This window comes from Ambystoma mexicanum, chromosome 10 (assembly GCF_040938575.1).
Source record: "Ambystoma mexicanum isolate Mex_15411 chromosome 10, UKY_AmexF1_1, whole genome shotgun sequence".
Taxonomy (NCBI): Eukaryota; Metazoa; Chordata; class Amphibia; order Caudata; family Ambystomatidae; genus Ambystoma; species Ambystoma mexicanum.
Genome location: NC_090932.1, coordinates 1236851360 through 1236873046, shown reverse-complemented (window position 1 = coordinate 1236873046; position 21687 = coordinate 1236851360). Strand labels below are relative to the sequence as shown.

Sequence of the window (21687 nt, the reverse complement as noted above, 5' to 3'; positions counted from 1 at the left end):
GTCTTTGATTGGCGCGGGGCAGTTATCTCCTTTGCATCGGGATGGCTTTAGACTTCTGATTATGTTGCCAACCTCAGCTTCTGAGACCGTTGGGAAGTCAAATGGGGGGTATAGGGGAGGTGGTGCTGGAGGCAATCGGATAGGGCTGGGGTGGTTTGGGGCGCATAGCTAGTTTGAGGTGGATTTGTTCCTTGAGGGAGCTGATTTTTCTGGTTAGGGCGTCTTATTTGTGAAGCACCAGATGTTGTCTATGGTCAAGTCGGGGAGAGGGGCAGTGAGTGACTCGAGGTCTCGTAGGATCGAGAAGATCTTACGAAAGCTGGATGTGGCATTGTTAATTCTCTCATTGTAGCTGTTTGCTTTGGCAGTAAAGATCTATTTTTTGTATGCTTTGGAGAGGGCACCTGAATTGAGCTTTGCTGGTGGTGGAGGTTTTTTTTCTCCAGGCTGGTCTGCAGCGTGCTTTTTGGCACGGTTGGTGAGGAGCTCGGGGGCGAACTAGGAGTTTTTTTAGGGTCAGTTTGGCTTTGCGCTGTTTGAGGGGGGCAAGTATGTCAACCACCTGGGCGATGGCATTCTTGTAGAGGTTTACTAGGGCTGCAGGGTTGGTTGCTGTGGCGGGTGGTTTCTCGGTAGCAGAGAGGAGAGGAGCGGGGCTAGGCTGTCCTTGTTCAGGTTTTTAGTAAAGCAAGCCAGGCCATTAGGTTTCGTGGGGTGGGAGGGACTGGGCCGTTTGCTGATGGGGGATGTCGAAGGAAAAGGTGCGATGGTCGGACCACAGGCAGTGTCTGGTGGTGGGGTTGGAAAAGGTGCAGCATCACAAAAGCAGTGGGAGCACCGCCCATATAGAATAGCCAATTGCCTCTCCATTGCAAGCTCCCCACAGATAGAACTAATATAGCAATGATATCAAAAGTCCAAATACAAGCCTAACTTTGCTTCTGGAATCAGAAAAGCTCCATGTAGGAATTCACTAAACCATCATTTGAAGGAATTGAGCCTCAGAACACCAAATAATTTGTGTACCAATTCCCAGCCACTCTACATCTGGTTCACTTCCTAAAGCTTGCTCAGAATTAGATGTTCATATTATGCAGGAGGATAATTCACTCCATATGTGTTTGATCATTCCTCTACAAAGATCTGAACATTTTATCTCCTATGTGTATACTTTAATTTTGAAGACACAAACAGTGTTGTGCAGAGGGGTAAGTGTTCAATGCTAAAATCTATATCTAATCTCATAGTCAAATGTTGGCTGGAACAATTTAGCCTTAGTAGATACAAAAATGTTAACACCTATCTGGACATACAGGGTATGATTTTCTGCGATTCCATTTCTGTAAAAAATGTACCCATTTAATGTTTGTTTTATTACAGCACTTGCACTGAGTATAGAGTCAGTTTTGAAATGTTTCTATTGTAGTCTTAAAGATTAAAATGGGGTTGTAACCCCTGTGTTTGGTGTAATCATCACTCACACTTGGGCTCTACTGCCGCTGACCATTTATAGTACCATTTACCCCATTGACTCAAGTTAAGGTTGATTGGATGTTTAAACTACACATTGCATACTCAGTGCCCCCGATTAGGTTTTAAACTGGGAGTACTTTACACACAGTTGCATAAGGTCTGGGAGCCCCTCCACTAGAAACAAACGCAGCAAAATAACCTGTTATATGATAGACTTCTACTCCAGAGGGTCTATAACCACGATTTAGCCCCCTGTACCTTTTACAGAGGAGGAATAACCATTTACATATCAGTCTGGTCCCACTCATCTGGACAGTCCAGCACCGAAATACTAGCCAAGTCTCCTCAGAACAAGAGTACCAGCAGCAACCCCGACACGTGTTTGGGCCTTGTTGGGATTCCTCAGTGAGGTGAAGCTGTGCCTCTCTAAGCACAATGAGCAAGGGGTCCACGCTTTAATTACCCTGGGTAACCTAGGGTGAAATCCCATGTACATAACCATTTGTGCAAAAGGTCTGTTTTTTTAATTAGACCGTACGTTAAATGGTTAGAGTAAACCTGATTTGAAGCTTTGTAAGGGTGTAAAAATAAATATGCGACAGGCATTCCTAAACTTGATAATGAGTATAACGCACGCGAAACACAAAATAGTTCTGTAGCAAAATTGTCAGGTTTCAAACTTTTTATTACGTTTGTGTGAAACATTTTCTACACACTGTGTATGAACACTCCACATAGATGCATAAAATACTTTTGCGCAGTGCAAGCATATTTTGTTTGTTGCAAAGCATACTTCCCAATTGTAACAAATGTTCCATCTTATTACTGATAGGATCCTAAAATGCCAGGTAAAGAAATATGCAGTCATAATACTTCTTTCCATGAGCGTCTACTGACAAAAAACACAGCAGACGTTGAATAGTAATAACCCATTCCTTATCTGCAATTCTCTGGCCTGCAATTTCATCCAGGCAGATACACGTCAAAAGATGTGTTCTGGTTTCTGTGAATTCACTTGCCCTTTTCACTGCCCTCTGGTCTCAACTGCTGAGTTAATGATAAACATGGCAAGATAAACGGTGTCTTCTTAACAGGATTTAAATGTGTAAAAAGGCCTGGGCGCTTATCTGGCAGCCAGATTGGCTTAAAATATTGCAGACATAACATACTACATATATACATTCATTTGCTATACTACAAAATTGCTTTAATTCTTAGCTGACCAAGCTTAGACTGTTAGTAAAATCGGAGTGTTCCTTGGCCGAAAGTCACTCAAGTGTAGTTGCATGATCAAGGGGTTCTCTGTCTGGCAAATGCCCCAAACTGTGTGTGACTTTAACAGCTCTAGGCATTACATCTGAAACTCACAGAACCCCCAGACATTTTTAAAGATATGTTTATATATGTTGCATGGCCCATATTACTCTGTTGCAGTCTCGTCCATGCTGTTTTTGTGAAGTAATGAGGCGAGGCACAAGGTAGGTTAAGGAGCTTTATTCGTGCGGCCCCCAGAGGTCGGACCAGTGTTAACCGAAACAGAATGGGGAAGACTGGAATGTTGGGTTGGGGATCGGGGCTGGAAAACTGGGTTCGTGGAAGCGGAGTTCCACGAGCTGGTATGGTACATTATATAACATCTCCGCTGCTAGGAAAACAGGAGGAAGGGAAAGGGAGGGGGGGAAGCTGGGGAACGAGGGAGGGGGAGAGGAAACAAGGGGGAGAGATTGGAGTCATTACATATTAGAGCTGTCAATAATATAAGAAATCTTGGTTGAAGTTTTGTATGATCTTCCGATTCCTCTTCGATAGTCTGCGGTTGAGGTTTTTCTCAGTGTCTATGTGGGAGCCATTATCTTCACGTTGGCCATGTTAGGTGCTCCCGTGGAAGGAGGAATTGACTCTGACGGAGTTTCATATGGTGCGTGCTTGGAGGTACTCGGTCTGTGAACGTCCGTTGTTATCTTTACTATGTCGTCTCCTGACCACTTCTTCCCATCATCGAGTGTGACGGATTTACCATGACATTGGATGACCTTTTGTGGGGGTCTGAACTTGGTTTCGCACTTGGGTGTCTTTTTTGGTTCTTTGACGCAGGCCCAGTCTCCTACTTGCACTCGCATTTCTTTTACTTTGTTTTTTGAGTCGTAGTATGTTTTGTATTTTGCCTGTTTCTCAGATATTCTCTTCCGGATTTGATCCATGTTAAGCTTGACTTCTCCACCATTCATGAATATCCAAGCTGGTCTTAGACGATTGGTTGCAGCTCTACCTCGCATCAGGGTAAATGGCTCGATGTTGGTGGTGGTGTGTGGTGTTGTTCAGTATGCACACAAGGCTTCTTTGAGGGTTTCTCTCCATGGAAGAGTGTTGGCAATGGCCAGCTGTATTATGCTTTTTACGAGCCTATTCATCCTTTCCACCAATCCGTTGGATATTGGGTGGTATAGGGATGTAGTTATGTGTTTGATACATCTGTGCTTGAGGAATTCCTGGAACTCAGATGATATAAACTGGCATCCGTTGTCTGAGACCAGTTCCTTGGGATCTCCTTCTCTGTTGAATATTTCTGTCAGGATTTCTGTGACTTTCTTGGAGGTGATGTTTGTTTCAGCTATTGTCATGATCCCTGCTTCCAAGGGGTCAGGACTTGCCCCACGACCTTGGAAGCAGGCCCATAACTCTGATCCCAGGAACCAGCCAGTCCCGATTGGGACCTTTTGGACCTTGTCCTGGCGTCAGTGGCGCCAGGCTCATGATGGTGACCGGTCCCGGCACTGGAAGCGCCGGGCTCATATCTCATATTAGGTAAGAGTGCTTGGTGGACCTACCTGTAGCAGACCATGCTGCTTACTTACCAGCTAACTGGTCTCCTGATCCTTCTCTGCCTGGGACTACTTTTCTGTCTGGGTGGAGCAGGAGCCACTCCCTGGAAGCAGAACACAGGAACTCTTCTAGAAATCTGGAACTCTTTTCTTACCTGGGTGGGGCCGTGGAAGAAGACGCCTAAGCACTACAGAAGGCTATTTAAATCACACCCAATTGGTTTCACGTGCTTCGCGTTATTCTGCATCTGCAGCAGGACGCTCACCGTGTCAGCTCCAAGAAACCTCCAGCTCCAGATCCTGTGAATACGAAATAACCTGCTGGGATCCAACCTTCAGTCTTCTTCAGTCTTCTGCAGCTCCTGCAAGACAAGGGCACAGGTTAGGTTAAAGCAAAGGCAGCGAATCTACTTACCTAATCCAACGGCAGCATCCGAAGCGCCTTTTTCTGCCTTTCTCTTCCGGCATCCGACATCTGCAAAGAGAAAGAACATCGGTCAGTAATATTTAACTACAGAGCCTGCTTACCTGTGTTACGCCCATACCAACTCAGCTCGTGCTGCATTCCGGCACCTGCAAGGCAAGATACTTCGGTTAGTAACGCTTAGTTACAAGACTGCTCACCTGTGTTACGTTTGCTTCCAATCTGTTCGCGCGGCTCCGCGGCACCTGCAAAGACAAAAGAGACATTACGGTGCATTCTACAGCGCTAGAACAGTCTTTCTACTTACGTGCCATTAGAAGGATAATCTTCATCGCCACAGCATCTGAAAAGGGAAAAGACATAGACTTTAAAGACTTAAGACTTTTGAAAGAGAAGAGAACAATCTAAAAAGAACTTTATTACTTACAAGGCACGCTCGTGCATTAACGGCGTCTTCGCTCTCAGCAAATCCTCTGCTATCAAGAGGCAGAGCTCGCATCCAGTGAAGCAACTGGACCCAGCGCCCCTGCACAGGACGCAGGATGGAGAGCCCGGCAATTACCTATATAAGGTAAGCGCAATATCAACCCAGTTCCACGGGGAAAGAAAGGGCGAGAGGGGCAAGGAACTTTCCAAACCTTCCAAACACTAATACCTTGGTTTACCCTTGCAGACATCTCACTCTCCAGCTTAAACTGTCGGTGGGAAGGGGGCGCAGTCCGGAACAAAACGAACCCTGCGCCTAACACTGAAGACAGTATCCTCGCCAGATCAAGACCTGCGCCTCCGGGGGAACCAGGTGAGCGTTACAGCTATTCCCCATTCAGTCCATTTCGAGGTATAATCTACGAGGACTAGTATGTATATTTTTCAGCTTCAATGTTCTCGAAGGGACCCATAATGTCGGTGGCAACTTTTGACCACACATCCTTGGGTGGTTCTATGTTCTGGAGAGGAGTCTTCCTTGCAATTTTTGATTTGTCGCTCGAGGCACATGTGACACAATTTTTTACACTCTCTTCTGCTTCTTTCCACATGTGCGGCCACCAGTAATTGCTCCTCAGTCTATTTTTCGTCAATCTTCTCCCCAAATGACCTTCATGAGCTAGCTCAAGGAGTTTCTCTCTGAGTATTACGGGCGGAATTAGTTTGTCGCCTCTGAATATGTGTTTTTCGTTCATAATTATTTCATCCTTGAACGGTATGAAATCTGTTAAGATACAGTTTGGTTCGATCCAGTCATTGATTATGGCTTTTCTCATTTCTTGTTGTTCTGTGTCGTTGTTGGTGATGTTCAGCCAATCCTCTTTAGAAACAGCAGGATTGATAGTAGCTATAATGTCTTCCTGAGGTTGATCGATCTCCTCTTCTTGGTTAGTGGAGAGTCTGGAGAGACAATCGGCTACTCCATTTGAGAGACCGGGAGTGTAGCAAACTTGAAGGTTGTACTGCATGATATCAAGAAACCAAGGCCTAATTATTGGCGAAATGAGGTGTGGTGTTTTTGATTGAAGGATGTTTACTAACGGTTTGTGATCGGTTTTGAGTAGTATAGGTAAGCCCCATATTAAATTCCTGAAATGTTGTAAAATCCATTTCACCCCCAGGGCTTCTCTCTCAATGGTTGAATAATTTAGTTCTGCGCCTCGCAAGACCCTTGAGGCAAAGGCAATGGTCACAATGTCCTTTCCCTTTTGTTGTTGTTCCAGGACACCGCCAAGTCCATATTTGCTGGCATCGACAGAGATGATGGTCTTTGCCTTACAGTCGAACATTGCTAGAGCAGGAGCCTTATTAATGTCGCACTTGACCTCCTCAAACTTCTTCTAACACTCCGAGGGCCATACAAATTTGGTGGCTTTCTTTAAGAGGTTCTTCATGTGTTTTGTCTTGTTGACATAGTTGTTTACAAACTTTTAGTAATACTCAGTCATGCCGAGAAAACTCCTGAGCTGGTCTTTATTTTCAGGTTCGGCAATGTTTAATATGACATCCATGAGTTTTTTCTTGGGGCTGATTCCCTTGGCGTTGATGGAGTGGCCAAGATAGGATACTTGACTACATTTTATGTTGCATTTTTCCAATTTGAGGGTGAGTCCACTTTTTTGGATCACTTGGAGGACACTCATGAGCTTGGCATCATGTTCTCTTTCAGTTTCGGCAGATATGAGTATGTCATCCTGAAAACAGTGCACACCGTCGAGACCTCCAAAAAGGTGTGTCATTAACCGCTGAAATACAGCTGCGGCTGATGCAAGGCCAAAAGGCATCCTGTTAAACATGAACGCCCCCAGAGGTGTTACAAAGGAAGTGAGGTTTTTTGAGGTCTCCTCCAACGCGATCTGATGATACGCCGACGAGAGGTCAAGGGTGCTGAAGTATTTGGCCGGTCTCATGGTTGTGAGAAGTTCTGATATGTTGGGGAGAGGGTGTCTGTCCACCCATATGTTCTTGTTCAAGTCACGTAGATCAACACACATCCTTAATCGAATTGTCCAGTTTGCCCACAAGGACAATGGGAGCGAGCCACTCAGAACTCTCAATGGGTTGGATGATGTTTTCCTCACAAAGTCGGGTGAGTTCTCTCCTCAAGGCGTCTTTGGTGCCAAAGGGAATTCCTCGAACACGATGGGCTACAGGAACGGCGTCTTTTTTCAAGACTATTTTATGTTGAAAACCTCGGAGGAGTCCCACTTTGTTGTTGAATACCTTTGGAAACGTCTTGGCTAAAGTAGACTTTATGTTGGTGGGCTCCATGCTGGTAGTGGCATCGGTGTCGCTCAGCACACTCAGGACTGGAACTTCTTCTCCAGGGTGGATCTTTATTTGTAAGGCAGCTTGTTCCTCCCAACCAACAACTGAAGAGCCATTTTTGGCCACGAAGAGTTTACAATATGTCTCTCGAAAAATTTGAGTTTGACCCAGGTATAACCAATTATTTCGATATGAGTCTTACCATAACCTGTGGCCTTTATTGGCGTGCAGCGTAGATCTTGTATCTTCCTGGAGAGAGTTCCCAAGAACGTTTGGACATCCACCATTGTATAGGGGGAACCTGTATCTACCATTACTTGAAGAAGCGTCCCATCCACGTACATGTCGACCCACGGGCCCTTGGCGTCACGTGAGGGGGTGATGGTGAGTATCTGTATTGGAGGGGAGGGGAGGCTCGGTCGATGAGCAGCATGTTGTCGTAACTAGGGTCATCTTCTATGGATCTTACAGAGCTGGATCTGATAGACGAACCTCTGTTGTATCTGGGGGGTCTGGTTGTTCTACCCCTGTTACTGTTGCAAACCTTGGCGAAGTGTCAGCGGCGGCCACACTTGTAACACTCAACATTATTTGCGGGACACGTCTTCTCAGGATCTTCGTGTTTAAACCATCCACATCGCTGGCAATGGGCAGGGTCCCTGAAGTCATTGGATGAACCCTTGCCTCTCCTGGAATTAAATCTTGAGCCCCGGAAGGCTGGAGCCCTCCTGACCAAGGCGAGCAAATTCTCAGTGTTGTCAGCCTCTGAATTGGTCTCAACGGATTTCACCTCAACGCAATCCTTTTGGGCGAGTCTCTCCTTCAGACAGTGGTCACCAAATTCCAGGCTCCTTGCTGTCTCTATGGCTTGGTCAAGGGAAGGATTCCTCATCTGCCACAGTTTCTGCTGAATGCGAGGGTCGGCTACATTGAGGACAAGCTGGTCCCTCAGATACTCATCGCTGACGCCAGTGAATTCGCATGTTGACATTAGTACTCTCAAGGATGCGATGTAAGAGTCGATCGACTCACTCTTTTGCTGCTTCCTGGTAAAGAACTTGTACCTCTCTAGCACGATGTTGGTCTTGTTACCAAAATGGTTGGTGAGCTTGGCTAAGGCCGTGTCGAATTTGTGGTTGTGTTTGCCATCACCTCCAACATCATCCGGTTCTGGCAATGCCCTAAACTGTCTTAGTGCTTCGGCACCAATGGAATTCAAGAGCGTCGCTTCCTTGAGGTCATCATTGAATTTGTTGCCCCCAATGGCTCTCAGGTAGATGTGGAACCCATCAATCCATTGTTCCCAGGGAGAGGCTTGTGTCCCAGGGCATGGGAGAAATTTGGCCGCATGAGGGATGTTTTGCTTGGTGGAAAATGCGAGGCGGTATTGACAGGAGAGTTGAGACTGTGGATGAAATTGTGCTGAAAACTTGTGTTATGAGGCAGACCACAAAAATTATATATATTTTTTTTTTATGTCTCTGGAATGCAAAAGTCACAGAGTATGAACAAGTGTTGTATTTGTTATATTACTTCATGGGTCACTGTCTTTGTATAATCAAGGCATCTGGTTTGAGTGTCTTGGTGCTTATTTAGAGCGGATGGATTCAGTGATAATGTGACAGGGCCCTTATTTCGGGCAAAGGATTTGTTTCGCGGCTGTGGAGGATCGGGAAGTGCCTGATAACGTTGTCACTATGGCAACAGAGATATGAAAACAAAGATGGCTGCACGCAATGGCACGTTTTAAGGTCCTTTTTTTTTCTCCGCCGTCGGTTGGTGTGGGCTGCGCTGGGCGTGATGGCGCGTGATGAAGGTGCCCGAAACCCCAAATAGATTAAAATCGTACCTTGGTTTGTTGGGGCCAGTCTCACTACACGGGGAACCTACGCTGCAGCCGCGCTGCCCTCTACCCGGGACAAGGGAGGGGCGCGGCAGTATATATGTGGCGGCGGCAGGCGGGGATCGCCTCGTTGCGGTGGGACGAGGCTGGCAGCTGGAGCAGTCCGATACGCTCCGGGGGCCGGTTCACCTCCTCGTCCCCAATTGAAGTAATGAGGCGTGGCACAAGGTAGGTTAAGGAGCTTTATTCGTGCGGCCCCCAGAGGTCGGACCAGTGTTAACCGAAACAGAATGGGTAAGACTGGAATGTTGGGTTGGTGATCGGGGCTGGAACACTGGGCTCGTGGAAGCGGAGTTCCACAAGCTAGTATGGTACATTATATAACATCTCCGATGCTAGGAACACAGGATGAAGGGAAAGGGGGGGGGGAAGCTGGGGAACAAGGGGGGGGAGAGGAAACAAGGGGGAGAGATTGGAGTCATTACATATTAGAGCTATCAATAATATAAGAAATCTTGGTTGAAGTTTTGTATGATCTTCCGATTCCTCTTCGATAGTCTGCTGTTGAGGGTTTTCTCAGTGTCCATGTGGGAGCCATTATCTTCACGTTGGCCAGTACTTGCTGCCCTTAACCTTTAATTATTTTTGGGTGCTCTATAATCTCTGAGGATTAAAGAGGAAGGGACCCAGGACATACCAGTAAGCATGAGTTACTCACAGTAGTGACACCTGTACTGATAGTCCATGTTACCCTTTCTGTGGATGCCTGATCCACCATCAGATCGCCGTCTCTGTTCTGCTATTCTCTGAGTGTGGGACTGAGGTATTGAAGCTGGTTTGGTGGGGACACATTCTCCATGCCATTGGAGTAGTATGTGTGTATAGAGTTGCATGCTTTTCTAATGGTTTGGAAGAAATACTCCATCTCGGTATCAGTAGTATCCATATTCCATGAGTCACTAGGAAGAACAACATAGTGTACTAGAACAAGAGTCACCATGGCAATTAACTTGTATTGTTTCCAATTTTACAAAGCCATGACAATCTCCAGAATAACATCCATACTCTTACATCCCGTCTTCTTTCCTCCATACTGTATGGGCGTCCCTTCCAAGGGACGGCAGACAGAACCTTTTTCACCAGAAAAAAACTTCGCTTTAAATTTAGAGACGGTCGTGGGCGCGACCCAGAGTGCATGCACTGCCCTGACTCTGCCCTCCGGCGTCACACCTCGGTCCCCTTTTCCGTGTCGACGGGAATGGGCCAAATTCACCAGCGTACCTGGGTTTGGCTTCAGCCATGTAATTCCATGCACGGATACTTCTTCTCTTTGTCTTTTTTGTCTTTTCTATTGTCAGGTACTCGGTCCTCAGGCGTCGCGCTCCCTGGCGCATGTCGACTTCTACGGGGTTCAGCAGGTGTCCATCTTGTAACGGGCTTTTCCCAACTTCATACCCCCACGCCCTCTGCCTACGTTGCCTTGGCCTAGACCACGGTTGGCAAGCTTGTACAGCATGCAACGCCTGGTCATTGCGGTCTCTGAAGAACAGGCTAGCCAGGTGGAGGGAGCACTTCGAGAAATCGCCTACAGAGGACCTAAAGGGCTTCTTCAAACATTGTTCCAGGCCCAAGGTAGGGCCTCTGTTCTCCATCGTACCCCACAAGGGCGACTCCTTCCCAAGCAATCACCCGTGTGGGAGGGACCGCCCAGTTTGTACTACCAGCACGTGCATCGAGGCCTCCCCGGCTACGGCCTACAGGTCGAGGGATCCTTGGATCCTCCCGGTGACAGTGTTGAGGGACCAGAAGGTCCTTGTACCGGGTCTACACGCGAGGGGCTATGCCTTTGTACCGGCAATATGTCAGAGGGGCCATGCCCTAGTACCGGCAATATGGCTGAGGGGGCACCTAAATGCAGCTCTACCGGCCCCGGCCCGAGGGTGTTAAGCCTACCAGGCCTCGGCCTGAGGAGCAGGGTAGGCCCCATGATCCGCACTCAAGAGTCCTGGAGGAGACTGGGCCCAGCGAGCTGAGCAACACAACGTAGGCATGTGGAAGGCAGCTCAATAAGATGGCCGCCGCGCCAGACATCAGCACCCGTCCGACACTGCACCAGGAACAGGAATTCAGTGAAGAACGAGTGTCAAGGTGGCACTGGTGTCAACCAGGTACGTGGCTTACAGCCTATTCTTCATTTGCGCAGGGCAGGTTCCTGCTATGTCCATATGGGCAGGGTATGCAGTGCCTCCAGCAGATGCCCGCTGCTCCGTCTATATCCCCTACCACTCCTCCAGCCTTTGAGGACAGGTTCTTCCAGAGGTTCCTCAGACACATGAAGTCCCCTCGGATGGGGGTGATCCTCAGGGAGGTGCTTCCTCCAATACTTCCAGCACCTCAGGCTCCTGCACCGGCGCCTCTGTCCCCGGTGTAGCCTTTGCCACTGGCTCCGGCCCCTCCAACCGGTTCCATGCCAGCCTCCTCCACAGCCTCCAGCTCCGGTCCCAGTACCCCAGCCTCCGGCTCCAGTCACTCCTCCACCGGTGCAGGATCCCCTTGACCCCCAGACGGACACGAACGATGAGGAGGACACCGACGTGCCATCTTCAGCCAAGGCCTTCCATGAACGTCTTCCAGGGCTGGCTGGGTAACTGGGCCTTCCTCAACCCAAGGTCGAGCAAAACAGGAATTCCACTGCAGACCAATATAGTTGCCAGGGTTGGCTTAAGCCCCACTCAGTCCAGCCGGTCAATCGACGCCTGGACGCCAAGTACAGGCAGATAGAAGGGGATACACTCTTGCTCTCTACCCATCCTCAGCCACACTCCTCGGTGATCGCTGTAGCATCACTATACTCCAAGCATCAGACATCCTCAGCCTCCTTCTCTGCGGCGCTGCTAGGCAAGGAGGAGATGATCTTGGAGGCGTACGGGAAGAAACTCTATTCCAATGCATCCTTCCATCTTCAGACCATGGCTGATGCCATGCTGGCAACCGCGAACTAGAGGTGGTTGTTGCAGAAAATTGCTGATTTCCTCCCAGAGCTTCCTACGCAGAGCCAATCACGTTCCAAGGTGGGACTGGCTGAGGGCCAGCTGGTAGCGCAGGATATCATGGAGTCCAACGTGGCCCACATTGACACCTCTGGATGGGCCATCTGCATCGCCACGGACATGAGAAGAACAGCCTGGCTCCGTGCAACTAAATTTAACCCGGACGTCCAGGAACGCATATTAGACCTGCCGTTCGAGGGGAGTGGGCTCTTCCATTCCACCACGGACGAGGAGCTGGACAAAAAGAAAAACCGTTCACAAACTGCCAAGTCTTTATCCATCCTGACAAAGACCACACCCAATTCGTACACCCAGTCACTGCAGCACTCCGACAAGGAGCGTACATACGGAGGATTCCGCGGCTTCCAAGAACGGAGGTCCAGTCAGCCGGACTGCTCGCTGACTCCACATCGGTGCAAGCAACAAAAAGGGGGGCAGAGTAAGGGCTTTTTCCAGTCCCCCTCCTCCGGAACAGCCTCTGAGGGAAAGAAGGCATGACAGCCCCTCCGGGTCCACGTGTCTCCAGTGGGGGACAGGCTTGCTCTCTATGCACATTTCTGATGCCAGAATTTCGTAGACCCCTGGATCCTCTCCGTAGTATCCATGGGGTATCACCTACCCATCTGTCACACTCACCTGTGTCTCTGCAGGAGTGATGGATTTGCCTCCTTTGACCCTGAGTACTCACTTCCCCTGTTCCAACCGGAGGAATAACTGTCAAATATAAGATGCACACTCAGATTTAGGTTCACCTGATTCCCCTAGGCTCCTTCCCTTCTCTCTAAAATGTGCTGTGATGTTCCCAAAGGGCTTACCTTGGTTTTTAGTGAGATGCACACTCCATCCTGCATTCACAGGGGCGCGATTCTATGGGGGATTCTTAGCCCTACACACGTAGGGATGATGCCAATGTCTGTTTGCCGCTTTCTGATGTCACACGCTGTTATGTCTTCACAGCGAGACAGAGTGTTCCATGTGCTAGTTACCTCACTAGCAAGAAGTTCTTTCCACACGGCGAACGTTGCGCGGTGGCTTTGGAGAGTCCAGTACTGTCCGAATTGTCTTTGTTGCCAAAGGTATCTTGGGTAAGTTTGTACAGCGTGTAGAACTCAGAACGGCCGGTGGGTATGTGCAGCGTTGCTAGGGCGCACCAAGTAATGTCTCTCCTTTCTTTTGCAGGAGTGGATTATGGAGGGCTCGAGCTTCGAGCCTGGATTCTGCACAGCTGGTGAGCCTCGGAGGTCTGGTGCGTATGCGCGGCATCATAGGCTTGAGCGCACCAAGTAATGTCTCTCCTTTCTTTTGCAGGATTGGATTATGGAGTGCTTGTGCTACAAGCCTGGATTCAGCGCAACTGGAGAGCCTCGGAGGTCCGGTAAGTATGCATGGCGTTACTGGAGCGAGCGCACTAAGTAATGTCTCTCCTTTCTTTTACAGGAGTTGGGGCGCTCGCGCTTCGAACCTGGATTCCAGGGTAGCAGGAAGAACATCGGAGATCCGGTGAGTATGCGCAGCGTTCCGGTTCATGCGCACCGCGTAAAGTTCTTCTTTGTGCTTGCAGGTGCCGGTGTCGGTTTAACCTTGTGTCCGGGGAAAGCTGCGGCATGGAGGATCCACGGCGGTTGATCCGGAGCGGGTAAGCAGAAGCAGGATGATCGGGAGAAGGTAAGCGGAAGCAGGATGGTCAGAAGCAGGAGCACAGTGAGTGTGTTGCTGATGCAGCTTACAGAAAGCAACACAAAGCACTTTAGGAATCTAGGGTGTGGCTTATATAGACAGCCACACCCGAACACTAGAGAGCTCATGGATTTTCATACACTTCCTGTTTGGCAACAGGAAGTGGTAACCAGGAAGTTACTAAAAAATACCAGGAAGGAACTAAAGGAAGTTATCGGCTATGGGTTTTTGTGTGTCTATGCCAGGCCTGCCAAGCCTTAACCCAGCTTGCCCAGACTACATGCCTGGTACCCATGACACCATCCCAGCCTCTCCTCCCTCCACTCCCTCAAGTTGGGACAGCAACTCTTCTGGCAGCGATCTGATTGCTCGTAGAGAGCCAGGCCGTGGAGGAAGTCCCAGCCTCCCAGCGAGGCTTGGGCTTCTACTCCACGATTTTCGTCTTTCACAAAAAGAACCAGACAGGCTTGAGAGTTGTGCTGGACCTTTCCACCCTCAACCTCTCCTTACCTCTACAAATATTCAAGATGGTTACGCCAGCTTTTATAGGATGGAGACATTGTGCAAGGGAGACTGGATGTGCTCCCAGGATCTGAAGGACGCGTATCTACACGTCCCGAGATGGCAGCCACTCATTCTTTTCTACGGTTCAGAATCATGGATACCATTTCACTATACTCCAAGTCTCAGTCATCCTCAGCCTCCTCCAGGCTAGGCAAGGAGGAGTTGATCTTGGAGGCATACAGCAAGAAGATCTACTCCAACGCCTCCTTGCACCTGCGTCTGGCCAACGCAGATGCCATGCTGGCTGCCTCCAACCCTCGGTTATGGCGGGAAATTGCGGACTTCCTCACGGAACTCCCCACCCAGTGCCAATCACGCTTTAAGGCGGGGCTAGCGGAAGACAAGCTCGTGGGACATGACCTCATGGAATCCACAGTGGCTCATATCGATACCTTAGGCTGTGCCATCTGTATTACCACAGACATGAGGAGAACAGCCTGGCTCCAGACAACAAAATTCAATCCGGATGTCCAGGAGAGCATTCTGGATCTACCGTTCGAGGGGGAGGGACCTCTTCCACTCCTCCTACGGACGTAGAGCTGAACAAAGAGAACAGCTCACAAACGGCAAAGTCTTTATCCATTCTTACAAAGAACACGCCCAAATCATACACCCAATCTCAGCAGCGCTCGACGAAGGGTCATACATATGGAGGGTTCCGCGGCTTCCAGGAACGCAGATCCAGGCAGCCGGACGGCTTGCCATCTCAGAACCGGCACAAACAACAAAAAGGGCGGGAGTAAGGGCTTTTTCCAGTCCTCCTCCTCAGCCTCCGAGGGAAAGAAGGCATGACACGCCCCTTCGGGTCCACGTGTCTCCGGTGGGGGGCAGGCTTGCTCTCCATGCACAATTCTGGTGCCAGAATTTCGCTGACCCCTGGATCCTCTCCGTGGTATCCACGGGGTACCGCCTTCCCATCGCAGCCTCTCCTCCCTATCCCCCTCCACTCCCACAGGTTGGGATAGCAACTCTTTTGGCAGAGATCCGGTCGCTCGTAGAGAGCCGGCAGTGGAGGAAGTCCCAGACTCCCAGCGAGGCTTGGGCTTTTACTCCAGGATTTTTGCCATTCAGAAAAAGAACCTGGCGGGCCTTAGAGTTGTGCTGGACCTTTCAACCCTCAACCTCTCCTTAGCCCTGCAAAAATTCAAGATGGTTAAGCCAGCTTTTATAGCAGAGACATTGAACAAGGGAGATTGAATTGCTCCCTGGACCTGAAGGATGCGTACCTACACGTCCCGATTTGGCAGCCCAATCGTTCTTTTCTATGGTTCAGGATCATGGGCTACCATTTCCAATACAAAGTCCTCACGTTTGGCCTCAGCTCGGCTCCCAGGGTCTTTACCAGACTCGTGAACGCTGTAGCGGCCCTCCTCCGAGCGCAGGGCCTCCACATCTACCCATACCTCGGCGACTGGCTCGTCAGGGCTACATCTCCGGAAGCGGTTCACCACTCTTTCCATGCCCTTATGAACACACTGCACGACCTGGGCTTCTCGCCCAATCTCAAGAAGTCAAAACTGCTCCCTATGCAGACTTTGACATTCCTGGGACTCATTTGGGACATGTGCTCCCAGAGGGTTTTCCCGTCGGAAGACAAGACCTCGGCCATCAAGAGGGCCACCAGCCACTTCCTCAGCAGAGAGGTGACCTCGGCATGGTGGTACCAACATCTCATGGATCTACTAGTGGTGGTTCATGCCGCACACAAGACTAAGGATGAGAAGGATTCAGCTGCACTTCGTGGCCTCATGGAGTCAGGAGCGGTGCTCGCAATCTGAGATCATCAACGTTCCTCCATCTCTCCACCCGGACCCAACTTGATGGTCCATGGACTGCAACCTACGGACGGGCAAGCCCTTCCAGCCGCCCTCTCAGCAGGCCACCATCACCACAGACTCCTCGATCGAGGGCTGGGGAGCCACCCTGGACGATCTCTGTCCACAGCACCTGAACTCGACAGGAGCAGGAATACCACATCAATTGGTTGAAGCTGAATGCCATCTGGTTAGCGCTCAGAGCATTCCTACCACTTCTCAAGCTCAAGGTTGTCCTCTTCTAGACAGACAACTCGACCAGCATGTACTATGTCAACAAGCAGGGAGCACTAGATCCCCTCCTCTTTGCAGACTGGCGATCAGCATGTGGGAATGGACCTTGGAAAACAAAATGTATCTCTCGGCAGTCCACCTCCCGGGGCAATCCAACCTGGAGGCGGACAGGCTCAAGGCTCAGCAGGCTGGGAGCGGACAATTACTAGTGGCAGCTAAACTACTTTGTTATTCAGGAGATTTTCAACAAGTGGGGTCACCCTCAAGTGGATCTCTTTGCCACCTAGGACAACAAAAAGTGCTCCCAGTTTGCATCCTGGCAGGGTCAGGGCCCCGGCTCTCTGGGTGACGCATTTCACCTCCAGTGGACTGGCATGAAGGCATACGCCTTTACGCCCACTACCCTGATCCACAGGGTAATTTGTAAGAACAAGGAGACATACCAACTCCTCATTCTGATTGCTCCATGGTGGCCGGTCAGACCATGGTTTTCAGAGCTCCTGAGCCTCTCAGAGGTGTCCCCGATACACCTCCCGCATATCTTCTGACACAGCAGGGGGGCAGGATCATCCACCCTGTGCCAGGGAAACTAGCCCTCACAGCGTGGTACCTGAGCAGGTAACACTTCTGCACCTTAGCCTCTCACAGGCCAATCTGGAGATCATACAGGGTGCCAGGAGCAAAGCCACCAGGGCCCAGTACAAGAGCAAATGGACTCCAAGGGAATTGACCCCTTGGCCTGCAATTTGGACGACTTGCTCTCCTTTTCGGCACACCTCGCTCATTCGGGTGTACAGGTCGAGACCTGCCGTACATACCTTGTAGCCATTGGGCTTACAGGAACTCGGAGGAAGGCATTTTTTCCTCCTCCAACCCTATCATCAAGAAACACCTGACTGGTCTCGCCAGGTTCTACCTGCCCATCAAGAGGCTGCACCCTGTGTGGGACCTCAACATAGTCTTGGGTGCCCTGGCGCACAAACCATTCGAACCTATGGTGTCCGCTCACATCAGGCTGGTCACCATTAATATGGCCTTGTTAGTCGGTCTCACCTCGGCTCGCAGAATCAGCGAAATCCAGGTGCTGGTCGCCTCTGAGCCATACACTACGTTTCACAAGGGCAAGTTAGTCCTACGGACGCATCCAGCATTCCTACCGAAGGTGCCCTAAGGTGCCGTCCGTATTCCATCTGAATGAAGAAATCGTGTTGCCCATGTTTTTTGCTGAGCCCAAAGACGAGGCACAGAGAGTTCTGCACTGCCTTGATATCAGGCGTGCCCTGAAATTCCAGCTGGACAGGACCAAGAGCTTCCGCAAGTTGGACGCTCTTTTTGTCATCTTCGGAGGATCAAAACCGGGGTAGCAGGCCTCCAAGGCCTCTCTAGCCTGTTGAATGGTCTCGGCCATCAAAGAAGCCAACGAGGGACAGCACAAGCCACTGCCAGCCAACATGCACGCCCACGCTGTCAGAGCTAAGGCAACAGCCATCGCTTTCCAACGGCATGCCCCCTGGCAAAGTCCTAAGCATGGCAGCTACATGGGCCACCCCTTCGGCTTTCTGCAAGCACTACTGTTTGGATGCCGGTTCTAGAGCAGACATGACTTTCGGACAGGCGGTGCTTAGAAACCTGTTTGCTTAAGGAGGGTCTCCTCTCCACCCTGGGGCTACACTCAGTTGTAATCGCCCATGCAGTATGGAGGAAAGGGGATGGGACGTAAGAGTAATTATAGGTTACTCACCGTAGTGACTAACATACTCTTAGTCCTTAGTCCCCTTTCTGCCATACGTCCCACCAACCTCCCCCCTAATAAAACTGGTGTCACTGGGCAATGTTAAATCTATTGTCAATGCGTTTATGGGGACTGAGGTGTGGCGCCGGAGGGCGGAGTCAGGGCAGCGCATGCTCCCATGGCTGCACCCCCACGTGCCTCTAAATTTAAAGGGGAATAAGGTTTTTTCTGGTGAAAAAGGTTCCATCTCCCGTCCCTTGGAAGGGACGCCCCATGCAGTATGGAGGAAAGGGGACTATTAAGAGTACATTAGTCAGTACGGTAAGTAACTTATAATTTATTTCCGAAAATTTACATCACCAAAGCTGATTGAGGGACTGAAGTCACATACCAGTAGACTGTATCAAGAGAGTGGGAATGTTCAGCATGGCCGGATATCTTTACAGACCAAGCACTATGTGAGGATAACATAAGATACATGTGCATTTGGGATAATACACGTGTGTACGTTGTTTTTAAAGTGCTTCAGTACTCTTTTAACCATTATATGTGAAATGCACATTTTATTCATGCTTTAAACTCTCTGTTGTTTTAGGTGAACTTTCTACATCTTGTTCCTGAGACCGGGGACACTGCAATCGGTGTGGCAGCAGCAGATGAAGTAGTGTACTTGCTAAAAAATGGGGAGCCAATCCAGATCCTCCACTCAGTGTATGGACATCCAGTTACTTGTTTAGATGTCTCATCTAACATGGTCGCCTTTGGGGTCAAAAGCTATGGATGGATGATGAATGAAGGGAACAAGGTATTCCAAATTAAACAATTTGTAACAAAAATGTAGCTATAGAGGAAACCTGTAAAAAGTATACAATACAGTTGTTGGCATGAAGAAACTGAAATTTGTCTTCATCATTTTGGATTTGGGCATGTGAATGCCTTGGCCAGCCTATCTTTCAGGGTACACCTGTACTGGTAGAAAGAAAGTATTGACCGACCACAGGTTTCATGAAGACATGAAGGAAAATGTTAGGTTCCTCAGTGTTGATATATATCATAGATTCACAAGCTTTGAATATTTTCTGTCATCAGGCTGGCAATTATTGGCACAATGTATCCATCTGTGTTAAAGAAAATGCATTTAATACAATATTCCATCCATCTAATCTTTTCTGTGTCAGTCAATGAAGTAGATAGGCTCTTAGCTGGACCCACTTGACATTTTCGGGTTGTAATGCACATGTGTGATTCAAGCCTCTTTAGGGGGTGCAAGTGGGTTGTACTCTCTGAAAGATAATGTAAGAGAATGATGGTTACAGGCTTGTAATTATTTTCTTCTCCAGAACTTGATCTTTCATATTTTCATATGCTTGAATGAATTAAACTCATGATAAACAATCACCATAGAAATTGACAGGAAAGTATGATCCTCCCCTAACTGACATAGGCTTTGCAACATCCCTTTTGCCCTCTTTTCTGGAGTTCCAACTAGTAGTTGACTGGCGGTGTTTGTGGCACCATCCGAGTCGCTGCATTGCATATTTTCTGTGGTGCAACACTGTTAGAATTGTGGTGGCTGTGTGATGATGGGTCAGAGATGCGAGACAGACACAAAGGTATAGTTCACTCAGACGTTGGCATTTTTATCAAATAAAAAGGGATGAGATAAATGCCTATCTTTCACTAACTGAACAAGGATTGCCCTGCCTAGCAAACAAAAGAAAATTGACCTAGTGTCCAAAATGTCTGACACTCACACTAATATACACAACAACAACAACAAATTATACAGGCAATGTTTGGCTGTCTTCAATTCAATAAAACAAAACACCAGTCAAACTCAAAGGTTTCAAAAGGTACTCCTTGTGACAGGGGTTGGACTCCCTTCCCCTGGATCTATTCAAGAATACTGTGAGCAAAGTTCAGATTCAATAATGTTCTGTGCAATAACAAAGTTCCTTTCAACGTAGTACAAAAAGTATTTTTCATTCACTGGATCCTTCCACTTGGCAAAGAACATGTTTCCTTCACAAATGCTTTTTCACAATTCAAAACAACTGTTAACTTCCACAGTTTCGTGCTTGGCAAAGTAAATGTTTTTCCCTCAAAACACACGTTCATTAACCAAGGCAATTGTTCTCTTCAGAAAGGCCAAGTAATCATTCACACATCACACTTCTTCAAAGGAAACACATTTGTCATGATAGCATAGCAATTACTTTTGGTAATGCAACAGTTTATCAAAAAGGTGATAAAAATATCAAGTTCTTGCCAACACACCTTTTTACCACAACCAGTGTTTTAAATCATCTTCTTTCCTGGTATACTTGCATGCTAGGACTAACTACTATTGGGCCTGTTCCTGGTTTACTCGCCTGCCAGGGTGAAAAACTCCTACAACTGCAATTGGGTTCAGTGGTAATGCGTGTTCCAAAATTCTCCACACCATTATCCCACGTCTGGACGTTTGAACAGTAACTGCTTCTCGTTATCGTCTCTTGACAATGTGGGTTACAGATCTCCCCAGTTTGGTATTGCTCAAAAGGGAAGTTGCACCCTTGTTGATTCTGTATTCCTCTTCTATAGCCTTTTGGCTATTGGCAATGCAGGTTACAGGTTTCTCCTCATGAAGCACTCCCTTGTGCACCCTCCTCTTAAGAAAACCTCTGCCCAGCTAAATATCACCCAATCTCCATCACTCCATTCCTGGGCAAACTCCTGGAAAAGCTGGCCATCTCCCAGCTTAATCCCCACACTGAATCTGTTGGTTGTCTCCATGACCATCAGTCTGGCTTCAGAACTGCTGGAAGCACGGAAACTGTTCTCCTGAACATATATCAGGACCTGCTCTCCACCCTCGATTCCAGCATCCCCTGTGTTCTCATCTTACTTGATCTCTCGTCTGCCTTTGACACGGTCAACCATGCCATCTTGCTCAACAGTCTCTGTGATAACCTGGGTATCGCAGATCAGGCTCTCGCTTGGCTGACTTCTTTCTCCTCCAATCAACTCTCCCAGGTCCAACTTGGGTCCTTCCTCTCCTCTATCTCTTTCTCTATTTCTACCAGTGGTGTTCCCCAGGGGTCTAACCTCTCCCCCTGGCTCTTCAACCAATACCTGGCACTTCTTGCCCACTACATTGCTGCTCTCTGCCCCAACTTTCAGTGCTATGCGGATGACACTCTGCTCATTTTCAGGCTCCCTTCTGCCACCACGTCACCCTCTCTCATCTTGACTGTCTGTCTGCTATCCAGGAGTGGTGTGCCGCCAATGATCTCTGCTGTAATGCCAGTAAGACTGAGA

The 21687-nt window shown here is 48.7% G+C and overlaps 1 protein-coding gene across 2 annotated transcripts in view; it reads left to right on the top strand.

Annotated features, from left to right (window-relative positions):
• The window catches only part of FBXW8 (F-box and WD repeat domain containing 8), a 1779087-nt gene that overhangs the window by 1177710 nt on the left and 579690 nt on the right, over positions 1-21687 (top strand). For both annotated transcript variants that reach the window (XM_069619213.1, XM_069619212.1), the window contains one exon: positions 18983-19192. In XM_069619213.1, the coding sequence (XP_069475314.1) occupies positions 18983-19192 (210 nt within the window). The remainder of the gene's footprint in view (positions 1-18982; positions 19193-21687) is intronic.